Source organism: Colossoma macropomum, unplaced genomic scaffold (assembly GCF_904425465.1).
Source record: "Colossoma macropomum unplaced genomic scaffold, Colossoma_macropomum, whole genome shotgun sequence".
NCBI classification, from domain to species: Eukaryota; Metazoa; Chordata; class Actinopteri; order Characiformes; family Serrasalmidae; genus Colossoma; species Colossoma macropomum.
The window spans coordinates 39,844,778-39,859,380 of record NW_023494795.1 but is presented as its reverse complement, the minus strand read 5'-3'; the positions used below and the strand labels follow the sequence as shown (position 1 = coordinate 39,859,380).

General features: G+C 40.9%; 1 protein-coding gene across 3 annotated transcripts in view; it reads left to right on the top strand.

The window, feature by feature from the left end:
- Positions 1-14,342, top strand: part of meis2b (Meis homeobox 2b) — a 29,098-nt gene extending 14,756 nt beyond the window's left edge. For 2 of the 3 annotated variants that reach the window (XM_036582736.1, XM_036582737.1), the window contains exons 8-12: positions 7,111-7,247; positions 9,788-9,864; positions 11,956-12,014; positions 12,124-12,213; positions 14,284-14,342. In XM_036582736.1, coding sequence (XP_036438629.1) covers positions 7,111-7,247; positions 9,788-9,864; positions 11,956-12,014; positions 12,124-12,213; positions 14,284-14,342 — 422 coding nt within the window. Of the gene's footprint in view, positions 1-7,110; positions 7,248-9,787; positions 9,865-11,955; positions 12,016-12,103; positions 12,214-14,283 lie in introns of all 3 variants that reach the window. The other variant, XM_036582735.1, reaches the window with a different exon arrangement.
- Positions 14,343-14,603: the final 261 nt, after the last annotated feature.

Sequence of the window (14,603 nt, the reverse complement as noted above, 5' to 3'; positions counted from 1 at the left end):
TGGTTTAGGGCTTAGTTTGGTCTTGGCTGAGTTTGGTCTCGGCTTTGTTTGGGCTGCTGTGTTTCGTCTTGGCTGTGTTTGTTCTCAGCTGTGTTTGGTCTTGGCTGTGTTTGTTCTCAGCTGTGTTTGGTCTCGACTGTGTTTGTTCTCGGCTGTACTTGTTCTCGGCTGTGTTTGGTCTCCACTGTGTTTGGTCTCCACTGTGTTTGGTCTCGACTGTGTTTGGTCTCAGCTGTGTTTAGTCTCGACTGTGTTTGGTCTCGACTGTGTTTGGTCTCAGCTGTGTTTGGGCTGTTGTGTTTGTTCTCAGCTGTGTTTGGTGTCAGGATGTAAACTGAGAAAATTTTATGATGTGCTGGACTTTCCCTTTAACAGTGCATTAGAGTTGAGGGTGGAGGCAGGCAGGTTCTCCTGCGTATCTCGAGGTGCTGTTTTTGGTCCAAACGGCCCGGGGGCACGCTGTAGATTTCTCTCCCCGCAGCACGGCGCCCCCCTCTGAGCGGCGCGTGCGGAGCGGGAGCTTTAAGCCCAACACCGTCGCCCAGGCGGGCGCGCGGAGCCAGTTGCCAGGGAACAGTCAGAAACGATTAGCGCCGGGCTGGACGTGCCCCGAGGCCTTCCCTTTCTGCAGAAGCCCAAAAAAAAAAAAAGAGGAAAAAGGGCGGGGGGGCTTCCGCAGGCCCTCAGACGTAATGAGCTTCTTTCATTCTCTTCTCCTTCGCTCTGTCTTTCATCTTTCTTACTTCTTTCTTTTACTATTTCTTTCCCCCTTCATTTTACTCTCCTATCATTCTTTTATCTTTCACTATTTTCTTCTTTTACTCTTTCTCCTTCTTTTGTGTTTTCTTCTTTTTTCACTATTACTTTATTTTCTTCACTATTTCTTTCTTTCCTTTTTCTGTATTTTACTTTTTCTTTCTTTCTTTCTTTCTTTCTTTCTTTCTTTCTTTCTTTCTTTCTTTCCTTTTGCTGTTCCATTCTGTTGCTATTTTCCTCTTGTATTCCTTCTTTCATATACTCTTGTGTTCATTCATTCATATATTCTTCTTTCTTTCTTTCCTTATTTGTATTGCATTTTCTTTCTTTCCCTTTTCTTGTGTCAGTGTCTTTTTTCTTCATCTGCTTTCTCATTCTCGCTTTGTAGAACAAACTGCTGCATGATGTTTGTAAAAACTTAATATAAAAAAACAGAAACAGATCAACGATGTAATGCCCCTGTGCCATAGCTGGTGGAGTCATTAATCAGAAATATTGATCACATCAGCTCAGACTTTTCCCACAGACCACAAGGACCTGAAAGAAACCACCACATCAGGCTCTGAGTGATTGGAGTGAGATGCCATTCAGTGAATGTTTAGATGCTCTGCTCTTAACACATTAATGTCCAAAGTGAGTTTTCATTACTTCGTTTATATTTAAATTTAGATTTTTGCTACTGATACAAAACCCAAATCTTATTGTAAATCAACATATAAAAATGACATGTATACAAAATAAAACTAATTTGGGTTCTGTTAGATGTTCATCTAAGGTATAAGTACACAAATCACTTTAGGCCAATCAGAACATGATCTGTAGCATTTCTTCTCATAAAGAGGAATTACACCGATTTTTCTAAATTTCTTTATAATGAAGTGGTTAAGATGTAAACAGTCATTCAGAGTGGTTTGGTGTGAAATTCTCCGATCTAGAGAAGCTTACAGAGTCAGAATTGTTCACGGTGGTGGTGATAGGAACCCGACGTCCACCTCTAAAAGCTCCCTCACAGAAAGCTGTTACATGAAATGGTTATAAATACTCTGCCTGATGTCTGAGACACTGTTTTGCAATAGTTTTAGATAGAACCTGAAATCTATTCATGGTGGAGAGATACATGCAGGGTGTTGTGAGGCAAAATAGTCCCCAAAGAAAACATACTATTTCAGATTTTTCCCATCACCAAACATTCCATATAAAACTCAGAAGACTCGTGTAGGTTCACTGGTGGTTTTGGATAGTAAATAAAATGTCTATATTTGTGTTGTAGTCATGGTGACCCCTGGTTCCTATCACCACCACTGTAAAGACATCTGAACCAATTCACACAAAACCACTCTCAATCACAATGTTTACATCTCAAACACTGAATTTTGAAAAGTCTGGTGGAATCCCTTTTGAAGCTTCTTTGAATTGAATTGAAATGAACAAATAAGCAAGTTTCTGGAAACAGAAGCCCAGACGGCGTCCTCCGTTTGCTCTTTGATTATACCATCGGTCAGACCAACCCCCCACCTTATCCCCACCAAATCTGAATGTCATTATTCATTAGGTAAAATATTAATGCGTGAATATGACGCATACACACGGCTTTGATTGATGCATCCCCAAAAAGAAGGAGACATGTAGGGGCGAGTGAGGAGGAGAGAGGGGTCCCTGTCCCGCCTCAGGGGTGGGGGGGTGGGGCTGGGAGGGTGTGTTCTCAGATGCATTATTCACACACACCCTCCGGGCAAGCTTTCAAGGCATCTCTGCCCTCAGGCCCCGAAAAATAAGCATGACTGTTAAAGTGAATCATCTCTGCTGATACACAATTAATGGAGGAGAGAGAGAGAGAGTGAAAGAGAGGAAGGAGAGAGAGAGAAAGAGAGAGAGAGAGAGAGAATGTTTGGTGTCTGAAGTTTCTTCTTTAGCTTTAGCGTTGGAGCTCTGTAGCCAGTGAAGCTAACAAAATATGCTAGCTTATTCCCCAACAATTAGCTTGGTGCTAACTGCATGCTTCTGTCATCACACATTGTTAGAACTTGACCGACTAAATAAAAAAATATTCAGTATAATAATTACATCAGGAATGTAATGTTGATACGTTATAGGTGTTTATGTAGCTAGCTGAGCAGATGAATGAATGTTAACTATTTTTAGCTCTACTAATGTGTGTCAGTTCATGTTTATAGATCATACAGTGTCAGAAAGCACATAAAGTTGGCTTCTTATTTGAATTATCTATTCCACCTTAAATGCTGTTGCAGCATTTAAGTTGTATAAGAGGTGCTGGAAAGTAGCTGCTGCGGTATTTAAGGTGGAACAGAGGCCCCAGAATGTAACTGCTGCAGCATTTAAAGTGGAACTGTGTCAGAATGTAAGCATTGCAGCATTTAAGGTGGATCAGAGGCACCAGAACATACTTACTGCAGCATTTAAGGTGGAACAGAGGCACCAGAATGCAACTGCTGTAGCATTTAAGGTGGAATACAGGCACCAAAATGTAACTGCTGCAGTATTTAAAGTGGAACAGAAAATTTGAATAATAAACTGACAAATAGGAAGCATAAACACCCCGTGGTATTCAGAGGGTCCTGTTTTGGCTGGCTACTCCAGCGTTGGCTGGCCGCTAACTCACTCTCCATAGCGGCGCTGATGTATCAAAGGCAGCAAAATGTTTGTTTTATTGATTCTTCTTCTGTAAATGCTCTGTTCCAGTGTGGTAATGTGCTCTTTCTCATATTCTGTCCTCTTCTGTCTTCGGTGTGAGAAATAAGGAACAGTCACTCTTTACACCAAACCCCTGGGAAACTGAGTTTTAGATTTACAGATTTGCTGCAGCACATTGTAAAGTTTTTAGAGGAATCCGGGGCAGAGTTACAATTTCTAGACTATGAAGGACCAACTGGGTGAACCAGTCTGCTACAGCGCCACCCTGAGGCAGAGCAGTGCTGCAGCTCTAGTTAGTTAAGAACACCAAAAACAGAAGCTCCTTGTGGGTGAGACAGATAAACAATGAACTTCACTAAATTTAAAAGACAGCATAACATCACTATAACTTTATTGTAGGAGACCCTCCCCCAGAATTTTGAATTTGAGACAATTGTGGGTCCAAGAGGATAATTAGGGGGTCCAGGACCCCCCCTGAATTTCACACCTTGAAATTCACCAACATGTTCGAAGGAAACGTGAGGATTTAGGCCTGCAGTTAACACCATGCTAACATAACGACTGTAAGCTCCCATCACTAGATAGCTTAGCCATGTAGCTTCAGTGCTAAAGCAAAGAAACAAAGTTTAGACACTGAGGTTTTTGGGGTAGGTTTGTTCTGAATAGCTCTTTAACAACTGAATGCTAAAAGGCTGAGAGCAGTTTGGTCATACAGTGTGAGAAGGTGATCTATATATCTGAGAAATCTGCTGAGTTTGTTCTCCACTGAGCCCCAAACTCAGCCCAGTGAGCTGATCATTAGCTGCTATGCGAGTTATTTACATCTCAGCCTGAGCAGCACATCAGACACGGACGAGTGACGGTCATTACTCCACATCAAACCCACAGCTCACATCGAGCTAATGACAACAGAGAGAGAGAGAGAGAGAGAGAGAGAGAGAGAGAGAGAGAGAGAGAGAGATGTATAGAGAGATGGGGGGTGAGTGAGAGAGAAGGGAGGAGATAGAAGAGCAGAGAGAGGGAGAGAGAAAGGAAAATAAGTGAGAAAGGAATAGTAAGACAGAGAGAGAGAGAGAGAGAGAGAGAGAGAGATCTGTGGGTTGTTGTTGTTAGTCTAAATGAGGTCGTGTGCGCTCCAGTCACTTCCTGTTTGTGAATTTTGTCTCTGATGAGTCCAAATGGCGAACATTTCTCTGTGTCAAAGCGATGCTCTCTCTCTCTATCTCTATCTCTCTCATTCTTGCTCTCTTTCATCATTATAAAAATATAAGATCTGTAATATTGAGTGTTTAGTTGGTATTCATATGTTTGTCTTTGTGTTTAACAGCAGCACTGATGTGAATACAGTTAAAATTATTATTATTCATGTTATACACACTCTTATAACAGATGGTTCTTCAAGGGTTCTTTAGTAAAGACATGAAATGGTTCTTCAAGTTGATGGAGAATGGTTCTAAATAGCACCAAAAAGTGTTCTTCTATTGTTACGATGTCAAACTTATAACAATAGAAGAACCCATTTTGGTTCTATATAGAACCATCTACAGCACATTCTTAATCAATCTGAAGAACCATTTCACTATGCAAAGAACCAGTTATGCATGCAAATGGTTTTTTGAGTGTTCATGGCTCTATATGAAACATATGAAAACATTATATTTACTAAAGAAACCAGTTCAATTCAATTCAATTCAAATCAGAATAGCTTTATTAGCATGACTGTGAAGTACAGCATTGCTAAAGCATCAGAACAGTGACAGTGAACAATGGAAACAATAAAGAAAACAAAATAAGATAAAAAAAACTAACACACATTCATGATTGTGGCAGTGCATTGTTTTGCTTTACTAAATTGTTCTTTGTTTTCTATTATTTTTTTTTTCTCTCATTCTTATTTTTCTGCTGGATCTTGCTGCATTACTTGTCCTGCAGTTTTCGAGATATCAACACTGTTCCAGCTCCAGATTGTCTGGTCTCATTGTGAGATTCGGGCTTGTATACAGCTTTTTGATTGGATGCATGGTTTTCTGTGTAGCAATGGAATTTGGCAGAACTTTTTCCCATAGGAATGAATGGGGTGAAAAATTGCACAACCATCTACTGTACTTCCGCTCAACCTAAAGACACTGTTTCGCATACACTGTCTCAGGACAGGCCCCCCAAGCACAAATTCACTGTTCTGATTTTTTTTCATCCCTCATTTCTCCCATAGGGTCCCATTCATTTTCATAACCACACAAACACTAATACTTCGTTGCCCTACAGCTACTAAACTGCATGTACTTACTAAGGGTGGGAGCTCAGACTCTACTGCACAGCCATACTGACCCGCACTCCTCTATGTGTCATTTTTTCATCCCTCTTTCCTCCCATAGAATCCCATTCATTTTCATCCAAACCTAAGCCCTGTTTTTTCCTTTCCCCAACAGCCACCAAAATGCATGTACTAACTAATGACAGATCTCCAAGCTCTAATTCACAGCCATACTGACCTGCACTCCTCTATGTGTTGTTTTTTCATCACTTGTTCCTCACATAGACTCCCATTCATTTTCAACAACACATAGGCGACCCCCTAGGACAAAGAAACACCCTGTACATCATGGCAACTGCCTACCAGCAATTTAGCAACAGCATGGGATACCATAGCAACTGCCTAGCAACAACTTGGCAACCATCTGGGATGCATAGTAACCACCTAGCAAAAACCTAGCAGGCAGTGGGAACCATTTAAGCTGTGCAACCATTCTGTGTTTCCTTCAGGAAATGCATGTTTCTAGTTATAATTACAATGTTACAATATTATTATCATTGTAGTTATAATTATAGTAATTAATAAACATATGATATATTTCTCATTTTTAATATAAATAGGTTGTGTAATGTTGGGGGTCAGGGGGGTAATTGGAGGTGGAGGTCAGTAGGGTGAGGGTATGGGGTGTGGGTCAGTAAGGTGGGAGTATGGGGGGTCTCTCAGGAGGTGACATGTTGTTACTTATTTAGCAGTGAGGGGGGCTGAGTGCACCTCTTCAAAAAGGATTCAAAATTTCTCCAATTAAGTACATTTTTCAAGATTTGGGATGAATTGGTTGTAGTTGTTTGTGTAAATTTCTCGTGTTTGAATTTTTGACAGTGAAGAAGAAAGTGCATTTCTGTCTTGACTTCACCTGTCATACAGTGACCACACAGCCTCTTGTCTCTGGGCAGCCAGGACTTTTTATACCTGTCCTGTTCTATGGCCAGGCTGGGGTCACTGCGTCTGTACTTGGTCAGAATCTGTCTATGCTGTGTATCTCTGATGGTCAGGAGATTCTCTTCTAAATCATACTCTGTTTTTTAGTGCCTAATAGCATTCTAATTTAATCTGAGTTTTAATTTCTTTCTCCCGATATTCCAGATAATTGTTCTTACTGTGTTTGATGGTGTGATTAATGTTTAGTTTAGGCTGTAAAACAGTGCTGGAGTGGGGTCGCTGTGTGCGAGGAGCTGTTAGAAGGTTAGAACCAGCTGACTGAGTGAGCTCTGCTTAGGGTTCAGTTCTTTACTCTGTAGCGCCTTAAACTGCAGAGTTTCTCTGGGACTCGCATCCGGAAATTTGCAGATCTTTTTTGAATGTTTATTAACAGAGGTAATCTGTCTAATTCTGCCTAATTCAATTCTAATTGAATTTTTAATTCAATCTCTCTCTCTCCCTTTTTTTAGGAGACAGCCTAGAAAACAACTTAGCGTCTCCAGGAACAGATGAAGATGACCCAGATAAGAAACGGCAGAAGAAGCGAGGGATTTTTCCCAAAGTGGCAACCAACATCATGCGGGCCTGGCTCTTCCAGCACCTCACGGTAAGAAACTTCCAGCATTTTGACTTAGCGTAATCCGTCTTACAGATGGACCCATTTTAGTACTTTATTTGTGTCAATGTTAATGTCAAATTTGTTTATAGAACACATTTAAAAACATCTGCTGTTGACCGAAGTACTATAGGAAAACTTATAAAACAGGCAATAAAAAACAGCAACCACTTAAATAACAAAAAAGACAATAAATACAAAGAGTAAGACTGTAACAACAACACGAAAGCTGAGCAGCTCTCGCACTGAATCAAAAGCTGAAGTGTGTTTTGCGATGGGATTTAAAAATAGAGAGTGTATAGGAGCAGCCTAGCATGCAAACGTAACTCATTCCAGAATCTGGGGCCTATACCTGAAAAAGCACAATCTCCTGCTTTAACCTTGATTTAGTACAAGTCAAAAGGTGCCCTTGTTAGAACATATGGTTGTTGAACACACCGTCATCAATGGTTCTATAACTCATGGTTCTAAATAGAATCGTTGCCATCTTTTTTTAAGTATGTATCACATTGTTATCTATTAAATACAGGCAAAATCGCTCTCCAGAGCTTCCACATTTCCACTTCACTGTGCTCTAAAGGCCTCCTGCATCCTGAATTCGCTCTAATTGTTCCCCTTCAACTCACCTTTCACCGATAAATAAAGGAGCCTAATTGAATTATCCCCTCTTTCCTTGAGTTTGTCCTACTGCAGGATGTGCCGACTCCCCTAAAAAAGTGTGAAGGGGCTCTGAATGGCCTCCACTGCAACACCCAGGCGATCATGCATTCGTTTGGGGCCGAGAAAGAAAGAAAAGGAGCCAGATTATGTTTTGTTAAGCTCTACTTTGAGCGTGGGGTGCCATTTTTAGGGAAAAACTCTTTACATTCAGTCTTTACCTCCATGTTTTCTGGCCTATTGAACAACAACAATAAAGAGCCCCACCCCCCAAAAAAAACAATCAGAATGGGAAAAAAGAGAAGATTTAACCAGTAAAGTAAAGCTGAATCAAACAGGAAATGAATCGTCATAACTGTGTATATAGTGCATTACAATTCTAACTGTATATATAATAGGGCATTACAATTCTCTCTATGTATATAACAGCATAAATTAAGTCTGACTGTATATATAACAGCACATTACAGTAATAGCTGTGAATATAACTACATTAATGTTACAACTGTATGTATAAAACAGCATATTACAGTAATAACTGTGTATATAACAGTGTAATAAGGGTCAGAAACCATTATGGTAGTGATCAGAGGGTTTGGCAGGAAACCAGGAGGAGTCATGACCTCCAGTGTGAGGGGTCATCTGTGCATGTGGTGGGGGGTGGGGGTGTCACTGGGGTGCAAAGAAAGAGGTGGAGCTTACAGTCATTCATCAGAAGAATGACAGCCAACAAGCCAGGAGGTCAGCATGAAGCATCACAAGGGCTAACATCAGGTCTAATCACTCAGAGAGAGAAAAGACAGAATTCACAGGCCAAATCAGGGGTAGTGGGGGCCAGCAAGAGTCAGTGGGGTTCAGCAAATGTCAGTGGGGGCAGCAAGAGTCACTTGGGGCCACTGAGGACTAATGGAGGCCAGCAAGGGCTGGTGAGTAAAGACAAGGGCTAGTGAAGGCCAGCAAGGGCTAGTGGGCAAAGGCAAGGACTAGTGAGGCCGGCAAGGGCAAGAGGGTAAAGGCAAGGGCTAGTGGGTAAAGGCAAGGGAAAGGAGAGGCCAGCAAGGGCAAAAGGATAAAGGCAAGGGCTAGTAGGTAAAAGCAAGGGCTGGGGGAGGCCAGCAAGGACTAATGGGTAATGGCAAGGGCTAGGGATGGCCAGCAAGGGCAAGAGGGTAAAGGCAAAGGCTAGTAGGTAAAGGCAAGGGCTAGAGGAGGCCAGCAAGGGCTAATTGGCAATGGCAAGGGCTAGTGAGACCAGCAAGGGCTAGGAAGTAAAGACAAGCACAAATGGAGACCAGCAAGGTCTAAAGCAAAGGCTCCTGGGGCAGCAAGTAACCAGCTAATGGATAAAGGCAAGGGATAGTAGGAGCCAACAAGTGCTGGTGGGGGCCAACAAGGGCTAGTAGATAAAGACATGGGCTAGTGAGGTCAGTAAAGGCTAGTGGGCGAAGGCAAGGGCTGGTGGGGCCAACAAATGCTAGAAGGCGCTAGAAAGGGGTACTGGGGGTTAGTGTGGGTTAGTGGGGGCCAGCAGGATCCAATAGGGACCAGTAAGGGCTAGTGGGGGCCAGCAGGGGTCAAACACCATTCACACCCACACCAAGCCCTCTACTATGTCCCTTTCAGCTCCATACCATCATTTGTCACCTAACATAAAAAACCCCTTAACGCCAGACAGCACAGCTCGCTGTGGGGCAGCACGGCGACTCTGATCACGTGACAGCAGGGAGGTCATCCTGGATGATGATGTCACTTCCTCAGAATGATTTGTATGAATTGACTGTAATATTTATATTGTCTCTTTTTGCTGACTGAATCCCTCACTCTCTCTCTGTCCTGTCCCTCTGTCTCTCTCCCTGTCTCTCTCTCTCTCTCAGCACCCCTATCCCTCTGAAGAACAGAAGAAGCAGTTAGCTCAGGACACAGGCCTCACCATCTTACAAGTGAATAACTGGTGAGTGACCTTTGACCTCTGACTCTTTTTGGATGGACGAGGGGCAGGTGCGTTCTGCAGGGCCTCCTCTGGTTAATGCCACCATTAGATGGTGTTAAAGACCGATAACGAGAGACGACAGCAGTGCAAATGAGGTTTAGCCACTGCTATGATAACAAAACATCCTCAAACAGTCCTGTAGGTCTGTCTCGTTAGCAGACTGTTGTGAAGCCTTGTTAATACACTTTGTTAAGCCTGAGCACCTCTGTGTTAATGTTACAGGGTGTGTTGAGCACTGAGGACTCTGTTAGCTGCTGATGCTGTACTGAGCACTGCAGGAGCTTCTCGTAATATGAACCACTTTGGAAACCCATTAATGTAATGAGGTCATCTCATCAAAAAAATTATAAGCAAGATATAACAGTGATAAAATAAATCAGAAAGCTGTCAGAAACAAAACCTTTTATCTCCATCTCTGTTTTATTATTATTATTATTATTATTATTATTATTATTATTTACACCATTTGAAACACAGCTCTTTACATGGTGTGATGAATGGACTAACATACAGGATCCAAAATTACAAAATAAAATATCATAGCATGAACATATATTAAAGCTAAGAACAATTCCATTTGTCTGTAAAGATCCCCTGTGGAACTCAATAATGTAATAATTTCCCAATGTGAAATAATGGGCAGAAATGTCATAACATTTTGCACTTAACTTGGTTAAAAATGCAATAAAACCCAAAGATGTAATAACTTGCCCAATAATGTAATAGAGTGTCTTAACTGATAATGTAATAAGATTTGTACTGATAGTGTAATACCTTCTTACATTATTGCCAAAACCTGAAAGTACCACTTTCGGCCCTCTGGTTGCGGTTTCTTTTATCAAAATCTAATTTTCAGACTTTATTACTTTGTCCAAACTTGGACAGATATATATTACATATCATATCACTGCTGTTGGAACAAAAATGGCAACAGGCATTATCACAAATATGAATGAAAAAATGAAAAACAAATGAAAAATTGAGGCTTTGTTTTGAGAACAGTGATATATATATATATATATATATATATATATATATATATATATATGTGTGTGTGTGTGTGTGTGTGTGTGTTTATTAAAGCAATTTTTAGGCCACAGCCTCTATGTTTAGCGGATAAGGGGAAAACTGTAATGTGCCCAGGAGATCAGATTAATCTGTTTCTGATTTATGTGCTCTTTTAGGCCATTTCTGCTATAACTGTATTTCAGTTTGCATTTCCACATTTGAAAGTCATTACTAAGAGAAATTGCATCATATTTTATTTCATTATTTTTTAAATCATATTTAATGATAGTTGAGTTCATCATACATAGGTTTGAGAACCTCTGATCAACATATCCTCCACAGAGAACACACTTCTGCACAACTTACGAAAGTATCATGGAAAAGCACATTTCTTTCACGTTCTGTGAATATAATTTTCAAAATCTACTATTTAAATTGCAAAAACACCCATTTTGTTTCTGTGATGTCATGAGAACCACTTTATTTACATAAATCCATCCTTTCAGCCTACAGCAGTTTAGCCCTGCCCACCCATACTGAAGCTATAAGGAGTGTTTCAGCCTGGACTGCTTTCTGAATGAGGCACTATTTAGGACAGCCAATCAGAACAGAGTGCTTATGCGAGTCTTAATTAAACAGTGGATAAAGAGAGGCTGGAAAATTAATTATGACTATTTTTGTTTCATAAAACAAAATAAAGGAAAAAATAAAATGTAAGGTATGGGCCATTTAATGTCCTGTGCAGAAGTTATGGCACATTTTATATTTTACATTCATTTTCTATAATATGTTAAACAAAAAAAATAAATTTATGTATTAAAACTTACCATAAAAAGTTGAATTTAACTGTGTTCTTTGCAATGAGTTGTACTGGTATTATTATTATTATTATTATTATTATTATTATTATTATTATTATCATCATTATTAGCAATCTATTCCTTGATGTCTATATTGATTCAGCTACATTGTAAATGATGGTCAATTTTGAAGTACTCAGAGTTTAAATAAAGGTTAACTGACATCTTCTTTTTTTTGTTTTAGGTTTATTAACGCCAGAAGGAGAATAGTGCAGCCCATGATTGACCAGTCCAACCGAGCAGGTAGAACTTCTTACACTTTCATGCTTCCTCATTGATTCTCCCTCAGCTTTATTCCTCTGAGCTGTTCAGTCTGTGATGACTTCATGCATGCTCTTATTTTGCCATCTAGTGAGCCAGGGAACTCCGTACAGTCCAGATGGGCAGCCAATGGGGGGCTTTGTTCTGGACGGTCAACAGCACATGGGCCTCCGACCTCCCGGTGAGTGTAACACTGACGTAAACACTGACAGGTTATTACCTTCCAGTTAGGGCTGCTCGATTATGGCAAAAATCATAATCACAATTATTTTAGTTAATACTGAGACGATTATTTAATACAATTATCTTATGCTAAAAATTGTCTTTTTAACAGTGAATTATTTCCTTAAATTTTAAATATAATTGAATTGAAAAGCAAATAAAAATATATGTAAATAAATGAATAAATAAATGTGATTAGCTCATAGTGGACATCTACAACCTACTGAAGACTGCTAAAATATATAAAAATATTAAATAAAAATATATTAGTCCAAAGCAAGTGAGAGGAGTTTGAGCTTTTAGGGAGGGGAGAAAGCGTACCGCTGCAAAGGAAGCTAATATGTAACAAAGAAAAAACGAGAGCATCATTGTGAATAATCATTTAAAGCCAAAATCATAATTGAAAGTAAAATTTGATTAATTGCCCAGCCCTGCTTTCAGTCCTGTTTATATTTAAACAAAACCAATTAACCAATCAAATCCATTGCCATCTGTGTGCGTTACTACTGTTTGTGCAAACGTAGCTCCACTTGCAAAACTGATTGGTCGAAAAGCGTATATTACACCTGACAACAGCACACTTTTTCACCATCACTGCATCTTTCCACACTCACCACTGATTGCTAACTAACAACAACAGTCGCATTACTCTAAGCTGCTGGGAACTACTTTTTAGGCGGAAGAAACTGCCGGTATTAAAACCACAGTCGTGATATTCACCAAAATAAAACTTTGAATGTTCTTTTACTTAAGGAGGTGGTGTCATGGAAAAATGAGCAAAAAATTAATTTCTGGGATGTCACAAAAAACAATGCAGTTTAGCACCACCTATTAATGCTGAAGTTATGAGGAGTGTTTCAGCCTAGGCAGCTGACAGGAACAGGCTTATTTGCATATGTCAGCCTAAATGGGCCCATTTCATGTTTTTAGGCCCAGTTCACTGTTTTTGTGATGTCACAAAAACCAACAAATTCACATATATCTGCTTATTCAGCCTACAGCAGCTGAAACCTGCTCAATTACACTGAAGTTAAATGGAATATTTCAGCCTGGACCACTTTCCACAGAAAGAAGCATAATACAAGACAGCCAATCAGAACAGAGCTCATTTAAATATACACTATATTGCCAAAAGTATTCGCTTGTCTGCCTTCACACGCATATGAACTTGAGTGACATCCCATTCTTAATCCATAGGGTTTAATATGATGTTGGCCCACCCTTTCAGCTATAACAGCTTCAACTCTTCTGGTAAGGCTTTCCACAAGGGTTAGGAGTGTGTTTATGGGAATTTTTGACCATTCTTCCAGAAGCGCATTTGTGAGGTCAGACACTGATGTTGGACGAGAAGGCCTGGCTCGCAGTCTCTTCTCTAATTCATCCCAAAGGTGTTCTGTCGGGTTGAGGTCAGGACTCTGTGCAGGCCAGTCAATTTCTTCCACTCCAAACTCGCTCATCCATGTCTTTATGGACCTTGCTTTGGCACTGGTGCGCAGTCATGTTGGAACAGGAAGGGGCCATCCCCAAACTGTTCCCACAAAGTTGGGAGCATGAAATTGTCCAAAATCTCTTGGTCTGCTGAAGCATTAAGACTCGTCCATCGGATTGCCAGACGGAGAAGCGTGATTGGTCACGCTTGGTCCAGTGGCGGCACTTTACATCACTGCATTCGACACTTTGCATTGCGCTTGGTGATGTAAGGCTTGGATGCAGCTGCTCGGCCATGGAAACCCATTCCATGAAGCTCTCTACGCTGTTCTTGAGCTAATCTGAAGGCCACATGGAGTTTGGAGGTCTGTAGCGATTGACTCTGCAGAAAGTTGGTGACCTCTGCGCACTATGTGCCTCAGCATCTGCTGACCCCGCTCTGTCATTTTACGTGGCCGACCACTTTGTGGCTGAGTTGCTGTCATTCCCAATCGCAAAAACAGCCTTTTAAATTTTATGTGATGAAGTGAAAAATGTACTTGCAGGCTTTCACACTGGACTGTCTGTGCTGAAGCAGCTGTTGTGTTTTGTGCTCTGGCAGGTCCGATGGGTGGCATGGGCATGAACATGGGCATGGACGGGCAGTGGCATTACATGTAACCCTCTGCACCAGCACTGTGAACGGGGTATGTATGAAGTATCGCTCCACTCTTTCACTCTTTCGCTCTCTCCCTTCTGCCACCGTCTACGGCTGGGAAATGTGATTAGATACTGGGGATAATATTCCTCCTTCTCCAGCCGCTGTCACTGACACTCCACAAATAAAGATGTATGGCAGGCCTGAGGCGGCGAGCAGGCTGAGCTTTATTTAATCCACACATACTCCAGCACCCAATGAGCCGCGCTCTAATGACACTTACC